This window comes from Falco biarmicus, chromosome 17, assembly GCF_023638135.1.
Source record: "Falco biarmicus isolate bFalBia1 chromosome 17, bFalBia1.pri, whole genome shotgun sequence".
Taxonomy (NCBI): domain Eukaryota; kingdom Metazoa; phylum Chordata; class Aves; order Falconiformes; family Falconidae; genus Falco; species Falco biarmicus.
The window spans coordinates 585,077-608,787 of NC_079304.1; the positions used below are offsets into that span (position 1 = coordinate 585,077).

Sequence of the window (23,711 nt, forward strand, 5' to 3'; positions counted from 1 at the left end):
AGGGTGCTCCGGCACCCACCTACCCACCTGTCCCCATGAAGACCCTCATGCAGCAGGACCAAACCCCCCAGCCCAGCACAAAGGCCAAGGGCATGAGCAACAGGCACCCAGAGCATCCCTTGGGTGAGGAGCCCCGTACGGGACCCCAACTCACAGACACCCCCAACCCACCACCAAGAAACACTCGCTTAGTTATTTTTTTTTTCCTTTCTTTCCATCTCTTTCCTTTCTTTTCCTCACTCCTTTCCCTGCTAGCCATCCGGCTCCCCTCTCCCCTCTCCCCTCCTGGCACGCCTCCATGGCCGTTTCCACATTTGAAGGAGCCACGTTGGTTGGAAAAAGCAAAAGCTCGTTGACAATAATCCACAATCTACTGTGCAATTTGGGGAGGGTGTAATTACACGCCAAAAAAATATACGTATTTACCAGGGCTGGGGTGGCTGCCTGGAGCTCAGGGATGGAGTGGGGAAGGAACCCTGCAAAGGCAATGCGGCACCCGGGGGAGGTCACCCCCTCTTTTAAGGGGTGATTTTTAGGGAAAGGGGTGGCAAATGGGGGTGGGGTCTTTCCTGTAGGGGGGGAGCAAAGTCCTGGGTCCAGCCCTCACACCTCTGCTTGCCCCCCCACCACACTGAGGGCTTGCAGGCTCTTCAGCACACTGGGAGCACTGGGAGCAGCACAGGGCTCCCTGCAGAGGGAAACCACGTCTGAGCAGGAGGTCCCACCAAGTTACTTTTTTTTTCAGGAAAAAAATAAATCAATGCAATTTAACAATGAAATAACGGGGCCGGGGGGTGGGGAAGAGACACGTCGAAAGAGAAAAAAAAAAACCCAACGACCCACCCTCACACCAGTGACCTCTCGAGGTCTTTTTTTCCAGCCTGCAATTAAATGCAAAGAAAAAAAACAGCCCAGGAGGAGTTATCTGTGCGGGTTGCACACACGCACACACACGCATGCACACGGGGACACGCGTGCGCGCGCAAGGAGCAGCTGGCCAGCTTTCAAGCCCTGTATCTATGTATCCGAGACACGTTGCAGGAGAAGACTCCTCCAACCATGCCTCGGCAACTCGAAAACCCCTGGCCAGGCTCCAGCCTGAAGATGTGTCTTTAATTTTTGCAGCATGACAGAAAAGAAAAGAATGTCATCTTTTTTTTTTTTTTTTTTTTTTTTTTTAAATATATGCATGGAGAGGGAGGAAAAAAAAGGAGGGGGGGGAACGGGGAACAGGACGATGCCACCTCATCAGCCCCCGGCCGACTGCCCCAGGAATGCAGGAGGGTTCGGTGCAGGGGTTGGGGGCTGGGAAGGGAAAGGGAAGAAATCCTGCTTTAAAAAAAAAAAAAAAAAAAAAAAATTTAAAAAGCCTGGAAAAGTCATTAGGATCCTAGGAAGCGGAATGAGAGACGCCAAGCATAGGCCTGGGCCGACTGCTGCGGGTGCGGGCTGGGGGATGCCCCGGGTGCTGGGTCCTGCCCAGGGTGGTGATGCCCACCTGGGACCTCCTGCTCCTGGGGGCACTGGGACGAAGGGTTGTCCCCCACAGCCACCTCCCGTCAGCCCCATCCTTTGGGGCAATCTGGGAGCCTGTCCCGCACAGCCCAGACTGGTTTCACTGGTGCAAAATGGATCTGCAGCTGGGGGTGTGGGAATGGAGTTGACTGCCCCAAAAACACAGTGGTGACCCCCAAAACTTGGTGGTCATCTGAAAAACTCAGTAGTCAAGCCAAAAACTCAGCAGATGCCCCAGAAAGTTGGTGACCGCATCCAGGGCAGGGGTTGCCCCATGGATGGAGGGGAGGGCAGCTTGCCCCGCTGCCCCCATCCCCTTTGGTTGGGACCTACTGAAACCCAGAGCTGGTGGGGCCGGGGGCTGGGGTTTGTTTGCCTGTGCCGAGAAGAGCTGGAGCAGACATCAGCATCTGGTGTGAGTTAACTCCCCTCGACAGTGCAGACACATGGATCGGATTAACTCCCTTTTTTCTCCCCCTTCCCCTGCCCCATTCCCCACTCTGCAGCCCTGGGAGCCAGCCCCACACCAGGCCCCCCAGTCACCCCACTCCCCATCCCGCACCCAGCCCTGGGACCCATCAGTCCCCACCGGGGATGCCTGGGTCCCCCCGGCTCTGCGGCTTTGCCTGGAGGGGTGGTCCAGGCAAGGATGGGGAGTGGGTGTCCCACGAGGCAGTGCCACGCAGGTGTTTGACACCACGGCAGGACTTGACCCCACTGAGGTCCCCACTGCAGGACCCCCCCCCGACTCCCAAGGGACCCAGGCGTCCCCAAACCCAGCTATGTCCCACCACGCCAGCACTGAGAAGCCTGGGAGGGGGGCAAGGGGGGGGGAGGGATATTTTCCCAACATCCCACCCCGCTTGAACCCAAAACACTTCCACCCTCATTTTACATCTGCCGTGGGGACGTGGTGGGGACTCGGTGCCTCAGTTTCCCCAGCCCGGCCGCAGCCCGCAGCCCGGCACCACCCCAGCTATTCCTGGTGGCCGGCCGGCCCTCGGCACCCTCAATTGCGGCAGGCAGGGCAAACCCCGTAATCACGGCCCGGCTCCCCGGCTATTTCCAGCGGCTCAAAGCAAGCCGGGCAAATTGCTTAATTAGCCTCTGGGCTGCCAGCGCCACGCTGCTCCGTGGCGGGGGCACCGGCTGCCCGAGGGTCCCGCAGCGGCTGCCCGTGTCCCCCCCGGGGTGGCCTGGGGACCCCCAGCTGGAGGGAGGGACGGGCAGGTGACAGCCTCGCCCCACTCAGCAGCACGGAGGTCCCTCTGCTTGGGAGGGGTCCAGCAGGATCGGGGTTAGGCTTTGCCCCCTCCCAGGCCTGGGTCCCTCCTGGGGGGGCTCGTCCCACCCCCTCTGCACCCCTGTATTCTGGGGCTGGGGTCCAGAGCAGAGCTGGGGAAGGAGGGAGGCAACCCCTGGGGCCAGTGGGGCTTCTGGGGGCAGAGGGGCTTTGAGAGGGGGGAACCCCCCGCGTGGGGAGCAGCAGCCCAGCCCGGGCCCTCGCCGTCTGGGCTCGTGGAGTCGGGATGGAAACTCTGAGGGCCGAGCTCCACGCCAAACATTTTCCGTTCCCAGTTTGCTTCCCTGCTTGCTCTCTTTTCCTTTTTTTTTTCCTTCGCGGCCCCCCCCCCCTTTTTTTTTGTCTTTTTCAGTTTCATTGAAGAATTTGCTGCTCCTACCAGTGCCCCCCGCACCCTTGGAGCAGCCTGGGGAGGGGGTGATGCTCCTCAGCCCCATCCCAGCTGGACCATGGGGCTGGGAGGGGTGCATGGATACCCTCAGGACCCCAACCCCCCACAGCCCCCAGGTCCCTTTGGAGGGGGTCCCCACCCCTCTCATCACTTCAGCCCCCCAGAAAAGCATCCCAGGAGCTGCCAGATTCATATCCCCAGGGCTGGGAATGGGGACCAGGACTAGGATGGGGACAGGGAAGGGGATGTGAGGGCTCTCCGCACTGCCGGTCGGCACCGGAGCCTGGCTGGGATTTCTCCGGCGCGGATCCTCGGAGTGACCTCATCCACCGTGGGCTGGGCGAGCGCCCGTGGCCTGGCTGGGACAGTGGCTCTGGTGCCACGTGGCCGGGGCGTGGGGCTGCCGGCACCTGCCTCACACCCTCCGTCACCCCTGCCGACAGGACCCTGGGGTGCGGGGGGCATCCTGGAGGCTGCTGTACCCCAAACTCTTGGGGAGAGGGGGTGTGCAAACCCCAAGAGGCCCCCAGGAGGGATGGAGGGAGCCCCGGCACTCACAGTGCTGAAGGTTTGATGGCTTTTGGGGGGCAGAGCTGTGGGGTCTCCCCTGCCAGCAAGAGGGGTGGCAGGTCCCTGGTTCCCAAGGGACATTGGGCACATCTGGCAGCAGTCCCCACCACTGCTGGTTGGGGAGGGGCGATATGAGTCCCAGTGGGGAGTCCAGCGTGGTTTGGGACTGTTGGGTTGGTGGTTGGGGTATTTGGGTTGGTGGTTGGGGCTATTGGGTTGGTGATTGGGGCTGTTGGGTTGGTGGTTGGGGCTATTGGGTTGTTGGTTGGGTCTGTTGGGTTAGTGGTTGGGGTATTTGTGTTGGCAGATGAGGTTCTTGGGTTGAGGTTGTTGGCTTGGTGGTTGGGGCTGTTGGGTTTCTGGTTGGGGTTGTTGGCTTGGTGGTGGGGGTTCTTGGGTTGGGGCTGTTGGTTGGTGGTTGGGGTTCTGGGGGTGGTGGTTGGTCGTTGGGGTTCTTGGGTTGGGGCTGTTGGTTGGTGGTTGGGGTTCTGGGGGTGGTGGTTGGTCGTTGGGGTTCTTGGGTTGGGGCTGGTGGTTGGTGATTGGGGTTCTGGGGCTGGTGGTTGATGGCTGGGGTTCTGGGGTTGGGGCTGTTGGGTTGGTCGTTGGGGTTCTGAGGCTGGTGGTTGGGGCTCTGGGGCTGTTGGGTTGGTGATTGGGGTTCTGGGGATGATGGTTGGTGATTGGGATTCTGGGGTTGGGGCTGTTGGGTTGGTGATTGGGGTTCTGGGGGTGGTGGTTGTTGGTTGGGGTTCTGGGGTTGGTGGGTTGGTGGCTGGGGCTCTTGGGTTGAGGTTGACATTGATGAATGGTTGGACTGGGGGTGGGCTGGTGGGCATATGGTTTGGGGGTTTATCTCATCAGGAGTGATTCAGTTTGGATCCAGGGGCTGGGATCCTCCAGACGTACAGGTGGGAGGTGGCGCAGGTGGATGGATGGCAGGACAGACGGACAGCTGCAGCCAGGCAGGCAGGGTGTGGATGTCCCCTGGGAGATGCGAGGACACCAGTGCTCTCTGGTCCCACAGCCCAGGGGGTCCCCCAGCCACAGGCACCCCCTACTCCAGGGAGGTTCTGGGAGCTCTGTGTCCCTGGGGAGAAGGGTTCCCCAAAGCTGGGGGTCCCAGGCTTTGTGGGGCTGGGAGTTTCAGGGGGGTGGGAGGCCAGGCCCCACTGTGGGGCAGGATCTATTCACCCCAGAGGAAGGCAGGGCTCAGCTGGGGCCTGGCAGGGGGAGCCAGGACCGTGTCCCCAGCCCAGCCCCCCAGCCCGGCCCCTTCAGCTCCACCACCCCCGGCAAGGGGTCCCTCCAGCTGGAGCTCGGCCCAGGCAGCAGCGATGCTCCAGCCCAGCCCCAGCTCTTCCTCCTCCTCCTCCCCGGCCACTTCCCAGCCCCACGTCAGCACCTTCCTCCCAGCCCTCCCTCTGCTCCCCCCAGTTCATCCCAGTTCCCTACCTGGGGGACCAGCATGGACGAGGAGGGGTTAACTCTTCCCTCTCAGCTGGCTGCTCTCCACGGGGTCCTCCCCCTCCTCACAGTGTCCCCCATCCCCACGGGGTCCCACCACCCCTATGGTGTACCTCATTCCCAGGGGGTCCCCTCACATCCCACGGGATCCCCTTCCATCCCACGGAGTCCCCCCCACCCCACAGGGTCCCCCCCATCCCACAGGGTCCCTCCCATCCCACGGAGTCCCCCCCACCCCACAGGGTCCCCCCCATCCCACAGGGTCCCTCCCATCCCACGGAGTCCCCCCCACCCTATGGGGTCCCCCCATCCCACAGGGTCCCCCCAATCCCACGGAGTCCCCCCCACCCCAGAGGGTCCCCCCATCCCACAGAGTCCCCCCCCATTCCACAGGGTCCCCCCATCCCACAGGGTCCCTCCCATCCCACGGAGTCCCCCCCACCCCACAGGGTCCCCCCATCCAACAGGGTCCCTCCCATCCCACAGAGTCCCCCCCCATTCCACGGGGTCCCCCCCCACCCCCGCCACGTCCCGTCCACAGCCGCCGGGGCCGGTCCCTGCTCTTTGGCAGCAGGATCGGGCATCGTGGAAATGCGGGGGGGGGGGGGGGGGGGCGGGAACTGGGGGGGGATGGGGACAGGGCGTGGCCGGTCTGTTTGGGCGTGGCCTGTGCGGGGTGGGCGGGGACATTCAACAAAAGGATTTCAAAGGGATGAAACTGGGGCAAAGCTAAAAAAAGTTTTAAAAGTCCTCCCCCCAAAAAAACCCTACCGCCAGCATCCTGCCGTCCCTGCCCATGCACACGTGTGCACCCGCCTGGGAGGGGAACTGAGGCACAGCAGCGCCAGGGGGACTGTGCCGGAGCCCACAGTGTCCCCAATGTCATAGTCTGTGCCCAGTACCAGGACCCCCCGCTTGGTGCCCACGAAGACCCCCAGGACAGGCAGCAGTGGGGTGCAGGGGGTGTCCCCTGACCCCAGCCCCCCCAGTCCCCCCGGCACTATGGACCCTAATTGGAAGCAGCCGCATCCCCACAGGGGGACAGGGATGATGGACTCCGGCCGGCGGGGATCCGGCGAGCGGCTGCGGTGCCCGGCACATTCCTCTGGCCCCCGTTGGCCGGTGCCTCCTCCCTTGGCGGGGTGGCTGCTGACGGCCTTTGCCCCCCCGAAACTGGGGGCAGGCGCAGGCGATGCCCTTGGCTCCCACCCCACTGCTGACACGTCTCCAGCACAGCCTCCACGTCGGCAGCCGGAGGGGGGGCCCGGGGCTGTGCCGGGAGCTGGGGGTGCTGGCAAGGGCCCCCCACCCTGTACCGGGCTGGTCCCTACCCTGCACATCCCCGGGGGGGGTGCAGCCCAGGGCCCACCCTCCTGGGCATCGCCCTGAGGTGCCAGCAGGAGCCTGGCCAGGCCTGGGGATGTGCCATGCTGTGCCACAGGCAGGGCTTGGGGACACAGCATCGGCAGCACTGGAGCCATGCCATGGGCAGCACCAGTGCCATACCATGAGCAGTGTTGTGGCTATAGCATGGGCAGCATTGGGGCCATACCACGAGCGGTGTTTTGGCTATAGCATGGGCAGCATCAGGGCTGTACCCCCAGCTGTGCCATGATCAGAGCCCACTTCCCTGCTCCATCTGCCCGGGCTGTGCCAGTCTGGCCACGGGGCAGGACATACCATGGCAGCAGTCCTGACTCCTCAGGTGCTGCTTGGCCCCCCCATGTAGGTCAGGGCAAGATTAAGGTGTGTCCCCCTCCCCACCCGTGGGCACAGTGGGGAGCAAGTGCGTCCCATGGGTGCTGGCCTGGGATGCCAGCCCCTGCGAGCCCAGGCACATGTGGCCCCACTGCGGGGACACACTGGATGCTGTCCGGAGAGCCAGTGGGACATCACCACTGCCTGCAGCACCCATGGGCACATCCCTGAGGCCGGGGTGGGAGTTAGTGCTGCCCTGCAGAAGGGGTGGGCTTTGGGGGCAGAAAGGGAATAAAAGGGGTTTGTGGTGAAACCAAGAGTGGCTTTTTGCTTTTAGGGTCTGACAGTGCCACACTGTTAAATGTCCCCCTTGGTCATGATGCAGCCATCCCTCGCTCTAGCCACCCATCTGTCCTCCACCATCTGTCCCTTCTCCCATCCATCCATCCATCCTACTGCTTTACATTCCTTTATTTATTTATCCTTCCATCCCTCCACCCCTCCATCCTTTCCTCCCTCCCTCCCTTCCCATGCCCACGCATTCAACCTCCTCCCTCTCTCTGCTCCATCCGTCCCCTCTCCTCCGTCGGTGCCTCCACCAGCCGTCCCATCCCATCCGTCCCCTCCGTCCCGCTCTCACCACAGCCAGCTCCCCATCCACACATCCTCCAGGGCCCCAGCACCCTGCCCACGGCAGCACCCTGGGGTGCTTCCAGCTGGAGCAGCTGCCGGCTCCCATCCCCAGGGAGCTGCCAGGAGCCGGCTGTGTGCTCACCCAGGCTGAGCTCCCCGAGCATTCCTCCCCTGCTGCCCGGCCAGGTCGGAGGGAACTGGGTGGGGACAGGGCCAAGGACAGTCAGGTCCTGCCAGCTCAGCTTCTCAGCCCTCACTGCCAAGCAGCTGCTTCAGTGGCGATTCTCTGATGTCTAAGAGGGTCTTGAGCACCTACCACCACCCAGCCCTCTGGCCCCAAACCCGGTCTCCTGTTGGCCACAGAGCATGCCTGATTGGGAAACTCAGTGTTTCTGCTCCCAAGTGCTTCCCAGCCAGAGCCTGGGGCCAGCTGGAGCCTCTGCCATGTCCAGGATGTCCTTGGGGACCATGGCAGGTCATGGTATGTGGCAGGACATTGCTGCCTTTCTCTGCCGTCATAGGCTGTCTCGAGCCTGGCAGAGATGCCTGGTCCTTGGGTATGCCACTGCCAGGGCCCACGCCACACTGTCCCCTCCCTGCTCTCAGGGTTGTGTCGGGATCAGCCAAGCTGAAAGCAGAGGATATGGCTTCCTCCCAAAGCCCTGGGGCTTCTCTGGGGGTCCCCAGGGCAGCAGGGTGGGACAAGGGTCCCCAACCCCTCAACGTGGGATGCTCCATTACCATGGGGTCACAGCAAGGACCTCAGTCCCTCAGTACGCTCTGCCAGTGACACGGAGGCATCCCAAAGGGATGCAAGTCTGGGAGCAGGGGTGACCACATCTGTGACCCCCAGTTGAGCAGGGCATTTTGCTCCCAGCCACCCCAGGGGCTGGGGGAAAGGAATGGAGGTGGGCTGGTGTGTGTGTGTGTGTGTGTGCGCGCAAGCCCTGCATGTGCAAACTCGTGTGTGCAACTCATGCACCCAGAACCCCTGCATGTGCAAGCGCTGTGCACGAAATCTCTGTGTGCACAACCCCTGCGTGCGCAACTGCTGAGTGTGCAACCCGCTGCTTATGCACAGGCATGTGTCAGGCAGCACCAGCCAGATTCACATGCCTGTGTCATGCATGTCCACACTCGAGGATGCACACAGAGCAAACCCCACATGCTCCACCCCTTGCCACCTCTGTCCCCACCTCTGACGTGCCCGTTGCCATTGGGGGGGACCTGACACCAAGGCCCATCCTTGGTGGGGATGATGGATCTCCCCATGGCCGGTGCTCGGGGCTGGCGGTGCTGGGTGGGCCATGCTGCCAGGCAGTGCATGGTGTCCAGCTCCCAGCCCTGCCGGCTGGGTGCCAAATTCCTCCACCCCCACAGGAAGCTGTCAGCGCACTCGGCGCTCGCTCTGCACCGGGGCCAGGCCAGGCCAGAGGGATGCCGGAGCAAAAAAGGGCTGGAGGAGAGAAACCAGGTCAGCCTTGAGCCGCCAGCGTCACCCTGGCAGGCAGCAGACGGCTCCTTCGAGGAAGCAGGGCGAGGATCCGGCCCCAGTGACGTCCCCTCCGGCGCACACAACACGCACCAACCGAGCCTGCGCCTGGCTGCTGCTCACTTGCTCGAGGAACCGCCCTGGCCCCAAAGCCCCAGCCAAGGGGTGAGCCCCAAACGGGGGCATTTGCCTCCCCTGGGGCCTGGACAGCCTGAGGATGGGGAGGGGGCTTCAAGGAAAGCCACCCACTGTGGAGCTGGCTCAGCCATGACCACCCTGGGAGCCTCAAGGCCATGATGAAAGGGAGCAGAAGGGTTCAGCTCACACAACACCTGTGCCATCTCTGTGTGATGCTCTCATCCCTAGGTACTGCTCCACCCCTGGGTACTGCTCCATCCCTGAGTACCGCTCCCAGCCCTGGGTACTGCTCCCATCCCTGGGAGCACCATCCCACGTGCTGCTCCTATCCCTCAGCAGTGCTCCCACACCCAAAATGTCCTACTGCCCCCAGGTCATGCTCCCATCCCTGGGTAATGTCCCTGTGTACCACTCCCATCTCCAGGTGATGTGCCCATCCTGAGCCACACTCCCAGCCTTGGGTACAGCTCCCATCCTCGGAACCAATTCCATCCCCTCCTACTGCTCTTACTTCCAGTCACTGCTCCTGCCCCTGGACAATGCTCCCTCCCTGGGTGAAAATCCTGCTCCCATGCCCACTTCCATAAATAGGCCTTCCCCCCATCCTGTCCCCCTCCCCACGGTGTGAATCTGAGGGGGTCTCTGCCCTTCTCCCGCGCTCCCTCCTCTCCTCCCCTCCTCCCGGCTGCCTTTCAAACACAAACACAGCTCAGTGGAAAATGTGACCTGCCATGAAGCTGCAGATAACTCAGGGCCGGGCCAGGGCCAACTGGAACAGCACGGGCTTGGCTGCGGCCCTGGCTGAGCCCATGGTGGCCAGGGGGGGCTGGGGGACCCGGCGGGGGGGACAGCTTGGGACTCCCTCATGCCTCGCTCCCTCCCACCTCCTGCATCGCTCCTGCGCCTGGCCCTGGCCACAGCAGTGTCCCTGTGGGGATGGCAGAAACAGAGGAGGCTGCTGTGGGGACACTCGGTGCTTGGAGGCTGGTAGGACCCTTCCCCAGCCCATCTCTGTGCTGCGGTGGGATGGAGATGCCCAGGAATGGTGTCACGTGGACAGGATGGATATGCCTGGGGATGGTGCCAGATGGGCAAGATGGAGATGCCCAGGGACGATGCTGGATGAGCAGGATGAAAAATGCCCTGGGATGGTGGCATGTGTACAGAATGGATATGCCTGGGGATGGTGCCAGATGGGCAGGATGAAGATGCCCTAGGATGGTAGCATGTGGGCAGAACAGAGATGCCCAGGGAAGCTACTGGATGGAGAAGATGGAGATGTCCAGGGATGGTAGCACAAGGACAGCATGGAGATGCCTGGCATGATGGCTAGATGGGCAGGACAGAGATTTCCAGGAATGGTGGCTGGATGGACAGGATGGAGATCCCTGGGGATAGTGGCACATGGGTAGGACGGAGATACCCTGGGATGGTGCTGGATTTGAAGGGTGGAGATGCCCAGGGATGGTGCCAGGAGGGCAGGACGGCAGTGCCTGCAGGAGGATGGTGCCCCGTCCCGATCCAACGGGCAGCTGGAGGTGTGTGGGCTGGGAGCAGCAGTGGTCGGAGGAGCCCGTTTGTTTCTCATTAGCGGCTCTTGGCAGGAGCTGTGGAAAAAATAGCTTCAAACAGCAGAGCTGGAAGGGAAAAGGCTGGGCTGAGGGAGGGGAGAGGGGCCGCGGTGGGGAAGGGGGGCATGAGGCCAAGCAGGGTGGGGGGAGGGGATTGCAGTGACAGTGGCCTGGACAGGGTGCAGGGATAGGGATGGAGACACATGTGGGTCCCCTCTGCAGTGTCCCTGTCCTGGGGAGCAGCAGCTGGGTCCATTTTGGGGATCTCAGGCGTATGCAGGCTTGTGCACGCTTGTGTGCACGGGCCAGTGAGCACAGCGTGTGGGTGCACGCCCGATGGAATGAGCAGTCCTGGGGAGGGGACAGGGACACATGGCTGGGCACATCCGTCTGCACAGTGGCATCTCCACCCCCGAGCCCCACACCCTGCCAGGGAAACTGAGGCACTCCGGGTGTGCCCACAGCAGGCTGCAGCGAGCAGGGCCTCAGCTGTGCCCCACCGGGAGGCTCCCGCTGCAGACGGAGCTGGTTCTCACGTTTTCGGGGGGCCCTCGGCAGAGCCACTTACGCAACCGTGTGTCTGTGAGCGCCGCCAGCACCGCCAAGTCAACCAAAAGCGAGCGGGGGGAGAGCGGGAGGCGAGCAGGGAGCCCAGGGTCCACCCCACTGCTCCCGGCTTGTGGCACAGTGAGGATTTGGCAGGGACGGTGGCATGTCCCACCCTGGCGTGACTGTGCCAGGGTGGCACCGGTGCCTGGCTGCCCCATGCCCCCCCCTGTCATCCTGGACTAGGAAATGGGCAGTGGCGAGACGGGGTCATTTGGGGACAGTGGCTGGGGATGGTTCTTGTCCCCACTGCCAGGGCAGGGCTGTGCCTGTCGGAGCTGGTGGCACCGTGGCAGCCCTGGCAGTGGCCCAGGGCTGGTCCCTGCAGGCATTGGGGAGACATCGATCGGGCTGGGGGGGTTCTGTGTGCTGGGTATGGCATGTGCATGTATGCATGTATGTGTGTGTGCGTGTGCACCCCCCCCATTTTGGTGCCCGCGTGTCCAGCTGGGTTTGGCTGCCCGCACCCACCTGGCTTCGCAGCTATTTCTGGCTCCAGCTTGGATTTAATTCTACCCTGCCTGCGGCTGGCGTGTAATTAGGAGCCAAAAAAAAAGCCCTGGGCACCCTCTCATCCCCTGGGGCTGGCTCACACCCAGCGCCCTGGCCCCGGCGGGTGCAGGGGGTGCAGGCGCCCACAGGCCGGAACTGCAAGGGGGTGAAGGAGCCCCCTGGCCAGCAGCAGAGACCTGGCAAACTCGGTGCAGCTGGGAGGGCTGGGGCATGGCGGGGGGGTCTTATCTGGCTGGAGGGGCTCTGCCTCAGCAGGAGGCTGACTGAGGAGGGGGGGATGTCCCCCCAATGTGGGACCCACCTGGGGCACGGGAGGATGCGTGGCAGCAAACCCTTGGTTAAGCCCTTGAGCCAATTATGCCGCTGGAGTCTCCCCATGACCCGTGAGGCGAAACCCCCGTGCCCCGGGCAGCCATAAACCCCTTAGGGGGATGATCCTGCTTAGGGCAGCGCCTCAGCACCCCACAGCCCCACCACCCACAGGTCCCCACGTCTCCAAGCCCCCTCCTCCCCCAGCGCTGTGGATCGGTCCCAAACCATCCCCTTGTCCCCACCGGCGTCCCCTCTGCCACTGCCTCCCCACCTGCCCTTGGGCAACTCACCCGCTTGCCGCCAGCCGCCGCGGTGCCAGGGGCACGGTGTGGGGCAGCCCCCCAGGCACACCCCACACAGCACTGCCCGAAGCCGCCCCTGCAGGGTGCTGATCGGCTTTGGGGAGCTTATGGTCCTCAGCTGGCAGCTCGGTGGCTCTTCACACCTGCGAGATGATCCCGTTCCTTCGTCCTTGCCACCAGCTCCTCACCCTCACGTTGGCCCAGGGACGCAGCTCTGGCACAGCAGCAGGGCACAACCAAGGGTGTGCGAGGCTAGGCAGCCCCTGTACCACCCTGCGTGACCCCTGTGCCACCCATCTGTGACACTGGGCAGTCTCTGTGCCACCCTGTACCCTCTGTGAGCTACCCTGAGCATGCCCGGTGCCACCCTCTGCACCCCATGTGCCACCTCGAGCACCCCCTGTGCCCGTTCCCTACACACCAAGTATGCACTGCACACACTGCTGTGCACACACCCCAATATATTGCACACACACGTGTACAGACACCCCACCAAGCATGCACTGCACAGACCTACTCATTGCACACACTGCACGTACACACATTGCACGCACACACACATTGCACACACACACTGCACACACACACATTGCACGCATGCACACCCATTGCATTCACACAGACACAGAGCACATGCACATGTTGCACACATGTAGCACATGCACACCCGACACAAGTGGTGCACACACCCCCACATTGCACACACTCCCCATTGCTGAGCACAAGCACACACACGTACTGTGCGCACACACACACGCACCACCCATGAGCACCCACCCAGCCGCTCTCTGAAGGGGCTGTGGGCCGGGGGTACCGCACCAGCACCTGCAGAGCCCTGGCCGTGCTGGTGGAGGGGAGCCAGGCGCCCACCCACCTGCCATGACTCCCTTGGGGCAGGTGAGGGGATAAGGCCCTGCAGGGGAGAGAGCCCACCACCACCTGTCCCCATGTCCCCGTTCCTGTCCCACCCCATCACCTTTGCTCCCAGCCTCCCCCTCCTCCCCAGCCCTTTGCCTTCCCCCAGGCTCCATCTGCTGCTCCGCCAGCCCTGGGGGTGCCACAGCTGGGTCTCCCCCAAGAAGGGCAGGTTCGGGGGGTAGCAGAGCTTCTGGGGGGACTGGACCCCCCTGGGCACTGCTCCAGGTCCCATGGCTGGGGACGCGTGGCCTTTCTGCCACCAAAGGGAGACACCAGCCTGGCAGGGGCCCCAAATCCTTCCCTGCCCAGCAGGGAGGTGGCCGATCAACCCACACCCCCCAGCGGGACTCAGGGCTGCCCTGCCAGCTCTAATGCCAAGTCCCACTGTCACCAAATGTCCCACCATCACCAAAATGTCCCACTTGGCCACTGGGACTGAACAAGGCACTCCCTGGCCCTGGCAGCCCCCAGCTCCAGCAGTGCCCCCCCCGCCCCTCCCCCCCAGCAGCCCCCCCATCCCACCACCAGCCAGAGCCCAAGCCACCACGGAGGCACCCCATGCCCCCTCCCCACCAAGCCAGAGCTCAGCAAGGGCCACTGCCAAGACCCCCAGCCCCGGGGGGCTGGGGGGGCAGCTGGACCCGGTGTGGGGAGGGATGGGGAGAGGGTCCGGGGGGCAGGACCGGGGACACAGTGGGGACCAGCCACGGGAAGCGCAGCCCCACGGGTGGCCGTGACACTGGGGACAGGAGACAGGGCGCCGCGCTGGCTGCCACATCAGCAGCAGCGGGGAGGGGACCCCGCCCGCAGGGCTGGGGAAGGGCAGCGGCCGAGCCAGCCCCGAGGTGTCCCCAGCCCCGGGACCCCCGCGGGGGGCAGGATGACACCGGGCTGACACCGGGCTGAGCCGGGCCCCCCCCCCGGGCTCCCCAGGGAGGGGGGAGGGAGGGCGGGGGGGCGAGGAGAGGGATGGGCAGAGGGACAGCCCAGAGGAGGGGGGGAGGGATGGGGGAGGGATGGGGGAGGGATGGGGGGGGGGGACACACGACACCAGGCTGAAGGGAGAAGCAGGGGCGGGGGTGGGGGGCGTGGAGCCCCCCCATCACCCTCCCCAGCCCACCCCGGGGTGGACCTCAGGAGCACGCAGTCCCTGGGGACCCTACTGCACCTCCTCAGCGTGGGACCCCATCACCCAGGACCCCCAGGCATCGGGACTGCCCGGGGGTGCCACAGCCCCCCCACCTGCAGCACCGAGCACAGGACAGACACACAAGCCAGGCCAGAGCCCCCCCGCACCTCGGGGATTCCTGTCCCAGCAGCAGGATGGCCTCAGCCCCCCCCCAGTTTGGGGGGCAGCACCCCATAGCAGGGTGCCAGCACCCCTCGGTGTGTGGCCACTCCTAAAGAAGCCCCCAAAGTGGCCCAACCCACCCCAAATTGCCCCACTCCGGGGGTTCCCACGAGCCCCCACCCAGGGCAAATTCCGCAGTGGGGCAGGCAGGGTGCAAAGGGCACCCAGGGGCTGGGTGCAGGGAGTGGGGTGCCCCAGGCACCCGCGGCCATAGTCCGGCTCTGGTGAGGAGGGTGGCACGGCAGTGCTGGGGGATGCCAGGACACCTGGGTCGACTGGGGGGGCATGGAGTCTGGAGCCACCCTGCAAAGGGTGCCATGCCTGGGAAGGGTCCCTGGGGATGGGGGCTGTAGGACAGGGGCCTGGGAGAGGCCCCGTCAGCCCTGCGGATGTAGGGACAGGGCAAGGGGGGAGAGCAGGCAGGAGAGGGGGACATGCCAGCCCCCAGCATATGCCTTTTGGTGTCCCCAGGATCATGTTCACCATCATCATCATCACCTTCATAACTGTCACCTTCCTCATCATGATCTTCCACATCTGCCGCAAGCTCTGCCACGACCCCATGCCACCCCCCGCCCTATGGGGACACCCACGGCTCTGTGCCCCCCCCACTCACCCAGATACCTGCGCTCCCCAGCCTGCCCGGTGGGGCCATCCCCGTGGGCCTGGAGCCCCCACCCTACAGTGAGGTGGGTGTCACCCGGAAGTGGGTGCTGGGCACCCGGCTGAGCCTGGCATGGGGGCAGGGGTGGGCTGTGGGTGCTGGGGCTATGGGGTGTGGGGTGCTGGTGGCATGGGATGGGGGATGCTGGGGCTATGGGATGTGGGGTGCTGGTGGCATGGGATGGGGGATGCTGGGGCTATGGGGTGTGGGGTGCTGGTGGCATGGGATGGGGGATGCTGGGGCTATGGGATGTGGGGTGCTGGTGGCATGGGATGGGGGATGCTGGGGCTATGGGGTGTGGGGTGCTGGTGGCATGGGGTGGGGGATGCTGGGGCTATGGGGTGTGGGGTGCTGGTGGCATGGGGTGGTGGGTGCTGGGGCTATGGGATGTGGCGTGCTGGTGGCATGGGGTGGTGGGTGCTGGGGCTATGGGATGTGGGGTGCTGATGGCATGGGGTGGTGGGTGCAGAGGCTATGGGATGTGGGGTGCTGGTGGCATGGGGTGGCGGGTGCTGGGGCTATGGGGTGATGGACACTGGCATTATGGGGCTCAGCAGGGCATGGGGGGACTATGAGGGTTCACAAGCCCATGTGCCACCCCATGCCAGGAGCACCCTCCCCTGCTCCCATGCACCCCACCTTGCCATGTCCCAAAGGGGGAACCCAGTTCCAGTCTCCTGAGGTCAGCCCTGGGAAGCCGGGGGGGTGTCACAGTCTCCCCCCCACTGACCCACACTCACACTTAGGTGACAGCAAAGCCCTTCCTCTACCCACCACCGCAGGGGCCATGCCCCGAATGCAGCCGCAGCCCTGGGGCTCAGCACCCCTTCATCATCCAGACCAACTTCTAGGGGTCATCTCCACCCTGAGGACAGCCTGGTGACAGCCTGCACTGGGGAGGGGGACATGGACCCAGGCATCCAAATGGCCTGGTGCCATCCAGGTGCCTGGGTCCGTGTCCTGCCCCTCTCTGGACACCGGGGTCCACCTCCCCCCCAAACCATGACATTGGCGCATGGCAGGGGTTTCCCTATTTATTATTTTTAAATGTGTAAAAGAGCTCCCTGCTACGCTGGTTTTAGGGGCTGGGGAGGCTTGGGATGTACAGAGGGAGAAGAGGGAAAATTCAGGGGGGGCTCTGCACCATCCATGCACCCCCAGCTGTGGGTGCACCCTGGCACTGCAGGGACTTTGCCAGGTGGGCATGTGAGCATGTGTCAGCCAGGGCCCTGACACCCTGTTCCTGTCCCCGTCCTTGTCCCCATTCCCATCCCTCTCTCCATCCCTGTCCCTAACTCCATCCTGTCCTTATCCCCATTTCCATCTGATCCCATCCCTATCCCCATCCCCATTGCCATCTTAGCCCCATCCCTACCCCCATCCCCATCTCATGCCCACCCCCATCCCATCCTATTTCCATCCCTGCCCACATCCCCATCTCTGCCCCCTCCCATCCCATCCCCATCTTCATCACATTCTCATCTCCATCTCATTCCCATCCCAACTGATGCCCATCCCATTTCCAGCCCCAGCCCCATGCTCATCCTCATCCCCGTCCCCATCCCCATCCCATCCTATTTCCATCCCTGTCCCCATCCCATCTCTTCCCCTTCCCAAGAGATGGGCTCAGGCCAGCAGGATGTTGGGGTTTATTGAGTGGGGAGCGCACTCCCTGGCACGGGGCCATCCCGGTGGCAGGTGTCCCCAGCCACTCACGCCGCTTGCTGGCCCCGGCACCGCTTGATCTTCTTCTTGAGGAGCAGCAGGTCCAAGTAGAGCAGGCGGCCCAGGACAGTGGAGGCACACAGCAGCCCCCCGTGCAGGGCCCCCGCCAGCCCACAGCTGAACACGTCCTGCCCTGGGGATGAGCCACAGTGGGACACAGCCACCCCCAGGGGGGACACAGCCACCAGCGTGGGGGACCCGGGCACCACCGTTGCCCTGCTTCAGGAGGACATCCCCTGCTTCAGGGAGCCCCTGGGAACACTGTCTGCAGCCTGGAGCTGGGCATGGGGACAGAGGGACAGGGGGACATGGGGGCGTGGGTGCACAGGTCCCGTACCTGTCAGGTAGAGGTTCTTCACGGGTGTCTTGGCTCTCATGGCGGCCACCACAGCCGGGCTGAAGCGGCCGACTTCGTGCTCGGTCCCGTACATCTCCCCACGGGGGGCCGCCAGGTAGTGCTGGTTGGTGAGCGGTGACGCCGCCTCCACAAACTCCACCTGCCCGAGCAGGAGCCCGGGGCGGGGGGCCCGGGGCACGTTGGGGTGCACAGGCCACATGAGAGTGCACAGGGAACGCCAGAGTGCATGGGGCACCCAGGGGTGCACGGGGCACATGCAGGGACACAGGTAGACCCATCCCACCAAACAACAGGTCCCACCACAACAAGTCCACGTCTCTCTGGTGGGTGCCCACCCCATGCAAAGGTCCTGGGGGCTGTGATGTCCCATGGCTTTGCAGGACACCCTGTCCCCACTGGGCACCCCAGCCCCGAAGGGTACCCTGTCCCCAACAAGCACATCCCTGCCTGGGCACTCCACCCCATAGGGCACCCAGTCTCCACTCTGCACCCCATGCCCCCTCTGCACCCATGCCCATGAGGCACCCCAACCCTGTGGGGCACCCTATTTCCATGGGACATCCCACACACACATCCCACCCACACAAGGGACCCTGTTCCCACAGGGCAGCCCAACCCCACAGGACACCCGGTCCCCACTGTGCATCTCTCCTGGTGGGGCACCCCAACCCCATGGGGCACCCAGGCACTCCATCCCTACAACCCCCCCATCCCTGCAGAACACCCTGTCCCCACCACACACCGTCCCTGCTGGGCACCCTGCGTGGCAGGGGACACCCTGGGGACCCCCATCACCTTGTCACGGAGGTGGGGGAAGCGCTGCAGTGCCCGCTCCAGGAGGCGCTGGGCAATGGCCAGCTTGTACTGCTGGTAGTCAGGGCCCCGGTGCTTGGCGCGGGTCCCGGCCCACTCCTCGAACCACTCATACCGTGCCATGGTCAGGATCGTCATGCACGACCGGCCTATGAGGCAGGGGACACAGCTGGTGACAATCCTCATCCCGTCACAGGGGACCCCGGTGCTGACATCAGCCCGGGATGCGGTGGTGGCACAGAGTGGGGTGGGGCCCCCCACCCTGTACCTGGGTGCCGCTGCTCGTAGGTGGGGTCCTTGGCAGCAGGGAAGGTGATGAACATCATGGCCAGGTTTTCGGGGACATCGTCACGGCTCAGGGCAGCGTAGCGGGTCATCCTGCAGGCAGAGTGGGCAGCACCATGCACCCAATGTGCACCCCTGAGCACCCACACCACGTGCCGTGCGCCCACCCCAGGGTGCCTGGGGACCCCTTACATGGCGTCCAAGTCGTTGTGGGGGTAGATCCAGAAGTTGGTGGCAGGCAGGGCCAGCTCCGCCGCGCTGCCCCGCAGCCCCACGAACACCAGGAAGGAGCCCATGCCGTGCCGCACCATGGCCAGGCGGGAGCGGACACCTGTGGGGACATGGGCTGGGATGCGGGAGGTGACACCCGATGCCTGCAGAGGGGATGCTGGGGACACAGCAATGCTGGGGACATGAGGGACATGAGGATGCTGGGGACCACTGGTGGTGCCAGGGACACAGGGATGTGGGGGACACCAGTGATGCTGGGGACACAGAGATGCTGAGGATGCTGAGGACATGAGGGACAGGGGGACACCAGTGATGCCAGGGATGCAGGGATGCTGGGGACACCAGGGATGCTTCGGACACCGGGGACACCAGGGACATGGGGATGCTGGTGACACAGGGACGCTGGGGACACTGGGATGCTGGGGATGCGGGGACGCTGGGGACACCAGGGACACGGGGATGCTGGGGATGCAGGGATGATGGGGACTGCAGGCATGTGGGACACGGTACCTGGGTGGCCGCGGAGCTGGGGGGGCAGCAGCTTGCCGAAGGTGTTGAAGATGCCGGCGTCGGAGATGACGAGGGGCGCGAAGATCTCCACCTCCTCCTCACTGGGCCCCTTCTGCACCACCACCCCTGGGAGGCGTGGGGGGTGAGGGGGGCACAGGACACCACCCCCCTGTGCCCACCGCGTCCCCCCCGATGGCAGGGGGCTGGGGTGGGAGTCAGCGCTCACCCACGGCGGTGCCAGCGGGGGAGACGAGGATGCGGGTGACAGGGGCGCGCACCAGCACGGCACCCCCCGCGCGCTCGATGAGGGGCACGGTGTGGAAGGCGATCTCGCTGGCCCCCCCCCGCGGGTACCAGGCCCCCCGCTGGTAGTGGTGCACCATCAGCACGTTCACCAGGAAGCTGGAGTCCTGCGGGGCCGTGCCTGGGGACAGGGACGGTGGTGGGGCACAGGCACAGCTGGCCCCCGCCCCAACAGGGGGCAGCCCTCCCCTATCACGACTTGGCCTCCCCTGTCGTGACATGGCCCTCCTCATCAAGATAAAGCCCTCCCTGATCCTGACATGGCCCCCCCTATCATAATGCTGCCCTCCCGTCACAACACATCCTCTGCTATCATGACACAGCCTTCCCCTATCATGACACAGCTCTCCCCTGTTGCAACAGGGCCCTCCCATATCACGACACAGCCTGCCCTATTGCAACACAGCCCTCCCCACTGCAACAGAGCCCACCTCTATCATGACGGTGCCATCCCCTCTCACGGTGTGGCCCTCCCCTATTGTGACTCAACCTCCCTTATTGCAATACAGCCTTCCTTCATCACCAGGCTGCCCTCCCTATCTCGGCAGCACCTTCCCTATCGCGACAGCCCCTTCCCTATCACAACGGCCCCCTGACCGTAGAAGAGGTAGCTGAACAGGGCACGCAGATCACGGTCAGCCGTCAGCCGGGCCACGGCCTCACTGTGGCTGGTGGCCGCCATGCGGAAGACGGGCGAGATCCAGTAGACAAGGCCGGTGCGGACCAGGAAGGCAGCCAGCCACCACGGCACCATCTTCAGCACCGCCAGCAGCGCCACGTGCCGCGAGGCCATCTGCACAGGGACCGGCCCCGTGTCACCCCCAGCCACTCCCATGGCCATGGCCACACCACTGCCACCACCCCATCCTCATGACTGTCACTGCTGTGACCCCAGAGCCACCCCTGTCCCTGGCACCCATCTTCACCAGGGCCACCACCCACGTCCCCACCATCCCCACTGCTTTACCCCACCACACCCAATGCCTGTGTCCCCACCATGACCATCACTTGTGTCCCCACCATGACCATCACTTTCATCCCCACCATGCCCGTCATCTGTATCCCCAATATCCCCAGTGCCCCCTCCCCACCACAACCATCACACAAAGCCCCACCACACCCCCACCCATCCCCACCAGGGCCACCACCCACGTCCCCACCATCCCCACTGCTTTACCCCACCACACCCAATGCCTGCGTCCCCACCATGACTATCACTTTTATCCCTACCATGCCCGTCATCTGTGTCCCCACCATGACCACCACTTTTGTCCCTACCATGCCCGTCACCAGTGTCCCCACTATAATGATCCCTTTTGTCACTACCATGACCATAACCTGTGTCCCCAATATCCCCAGTGCCCCCTCCCCACCACCACCATCAGACACGGCCCTACCATGCCCCCACCCAGACCCACCAGTGCCACCACCCCCACACCCAAGCTGGAGGCACCCCAGCACTGCACGCCGGGGACATGCCACCACCCACGGGAGGGTCCCTGTGGGGACACCCACCTTGGAGAGCCGCATGAACTCCCTGATGGCCGCCTTCTCAGCGGGGAACTGCTCCTCCAGGGCGGTGGCGAAGGCGGCCTTGCCGGCGCGAAGCTGGTAGCGCCGGGGGCCCAGGCACACCTCGTCGTAGGGGTCTGGCAGGCGCTGCCAGCACAGCTGCCCGTCTGTCAGCTGGTCCAGCACCACGCGCAGCATGCTGCCCTCGTGCATCTGCCCCACGTAGTGGATGCCTGTGGGCCCTAGAGGTCAGCAGCCCAGGGGCTGGGCACCAGGGGCCCACGGGGGAATTAAGTGTTTATCATTTTCCTGGTGCAGGTCACCTCCAGGGGCGGTGGCATGGCTGGGGCAGCAGGCACAGCACACACACTGCATGCATGCACTGCACACAGAGCAAGCACACGCGCGCTGCATGCAAACAGCACATGAGTTGCCTGCACAGCTGCACATGCGCAAGCAAACTGCGCACGCACTGCACGTGCACTACAGGCTGCATGCACACACACTGCACACAGCAAAAACACGCACTGTGAACAGCGCGCTCACTGCACAAACACTGCAAGTGCTGCCTGCGCACACACTGCTTGCAAGCAGTGCATGCGTGCATGCTGCATGCAAAAAGTGCATGCACTGCAAAAATACTGCAGACACTGCATGCACACGCTACCATACCTACTCAGTGGACACTGAACAGGGACAGGCACTGCATGCACGTGCACATGGGGCATGCGACACATGCCAGCAACCACACTGACTGAATGTGCAAGCAGGGCACACTGCATGCACTGCACTGCACACGCACTGCAAACACACCCACCCTGTTGCACAGGGATACATGCAGTGGTGCAACCAGCCTGCAGACACACAGCAGGGGGGTAAGCAGCAGCCATGCTGCATGCACACGCTGAGCTACACCCCCATCGTGCCTGCAAACACCCGTAAACTGCCTGCACATGCCTGCACATACCTGCACACTGCCTGTATGCACAGGCACAGGCTGCCTGCACACCCAGGCACACACACACACGCTGCCTGCACGCCCAGGCACATGCACACTGCCTGCACGCTCAGGCACAGGCAGCCGGTGCTGAGGAGGGGCAGCCGGGGGGTCCTTACCCACATCGAACTCGCTGCCCTGCTCCTGGAAGGTGTGGCAGCACCCGCCGGCCTGGTCATGCTGCTCCAGCACCAGCACCCGCTTGCCCACCTTGGCCAGCGTGCCCGCTGCTGCCAGCCCGCCTATGCCGCTGCCAATGACCACGGCGTCCAGCTCCGGCGGCACCCGGTGGGCGCTGAACCCTGCACACACGCGTGTGCCTGAGCCCCCCCCCCCCCGGCACCACACGAGGGCACACAGGTGGGCAGCACAGGCGGGATGGATGGCCAGCACCCAGCACCCAACACCCAGCACTCACCCCGCTTCAGCACCTTGTCACGGGCGCGTGGCTCCGTCACCAGTGGCCGGGGGGGGGCCCGGGGGGGGCCAGGTGAAGGGGTTGCCAGCTGGGGCCAGGAGCCGGTGGGCCACCAACCCCAGTGCCAGCGTGCCCAGAGCCAGCAGCAGCAGCAGCGTGGCCCACATGGCTGCCACCATGCAAAGCACCTTATAGACACTGCACTGTATAGCCCTGGTGCCTTACAGCTTATAGCCCCAGCAGCTTATAGACAGAGGAGATTATAGACACGCCACCTTACAGACACGGAAGCTTATAGCCACCGCAGCTTAAAGCCACAGGAGCTTATAGCCACAGCACCTTATAGGCATGGCACCCTACGGCCACGGCACCCTATAGCCATGACAGTGTTATGGCCACAGCACCCTATGGCAATGACACCCTATGGCCACAGCAGCTCACAGCTGAGGGGTGCACAGAACAGGGTCTGCTGGGTGTGCACACGTGCGTGCATGAGGTGGAGAGGTGTGTGGCATGGGTGTGTGCTGGTATGCTGGGTGATGCACGCTCACACACACACGTGCATGCAGGTGTGCAACTGTGCAAATGCATGCAAAGCCACACTTGTGCAAGGAAGCACATGCACACCTACAGACCTGTGCAAGCAAACTGTACACACACTCCAACACATGCACACCCATACACCTTACATGTCTGTGCAAACACACTGGCACACCCATACACACACCCCTGTACAAACACACCCTTACCCACACCCCCTTGCTCCCCCCCCCGCGTGCACACCCCCACCCCCCCAGCTGCGGTGCCTGCAGCTCTGCTGACCTCTCCCGGCAGCACCAAGTAGGGCCTGTGTGTGCAATGTCACACGCACACGCGCACACACAATTACACCTCAACACACACAACCCCCCCCACAGACCCCAAACACCTCAACCCACCCCCCCAACACCCACACCCACCAAACCCCAAATACAGCCACGTGTGCGCACACACACATGTGCACACATGCACACACGCACACACACTCGCACCCCAGCCCCCAGCCCCACAAACACCCCCCAAGCACCAACCTGGTGCAAACCCCTGATTTGCAGAAACAAACCCCATCAGCACCA

The 23,711-nt window shown here is 63.9% G+C and overlaps 1 protein-coding gene across 1 annotated transcript; it reads right to left on the reverse strand.

The window, feature by feature from the left end:
* Positions 1-17,053: 17,053 nt before the first annotated feature.
* LOC130160070 (all-trans-retinol 13,14-reductase-like) lies at positions 17,054-22,978 on the reverse strand. Its single transcript, XM_056362286.1, has 12 exons — positions 22,957-22,978; positions 22,597-22,839; positions 22,298-22,480; positions 21,185-21,414; positions 20,267-20,462; positions 19,593-19,790; positions 19,367-19,492; positions 18,818-18,956; positions 18,609-18,718; positions 18,323-18,489; positions 17,507-17,666; positions 17,054-17,302 (listed from the first exon to the last, which is right to left on the reverse strand). The coding sequence occupies exons 1-12, from the start codon at positions 22,976-22,978 to the stop codon at positions 17,157-17,159; spliced, it is 1,920 nt and encodes a 639-aa protein (XP_056218261.1). The 3' UTR covers positions 17,054-17,156.
* Between the last annotated feature and the right edge of the window lie 733 nt (positions 22,979-23,711).

Excerpts from the sequence above, each read along its gene's own strand:
- LOC130160070 (XM_056362286.1), bottom strand. The coding sequence starts at position 22,978 with ATGGCTATAGGGTGCCGTGGCC. Across the intron at positions 18,490-18,608 it reads CTACGAGCAGCGGCACCCAG|GCCGGTCGTGCATGACGATC; the intron begins GTACAGGGTGGG and ends CCTGCCTCATAG. Across the intron at positions 17,667-18,322 it reads TCCCCCACCTCCGTGACAAG|GTGGAGTTTGTGGAGGCGGC; the intron begins GTGATGGGGGTC and ends CTGCTCGGGCAG.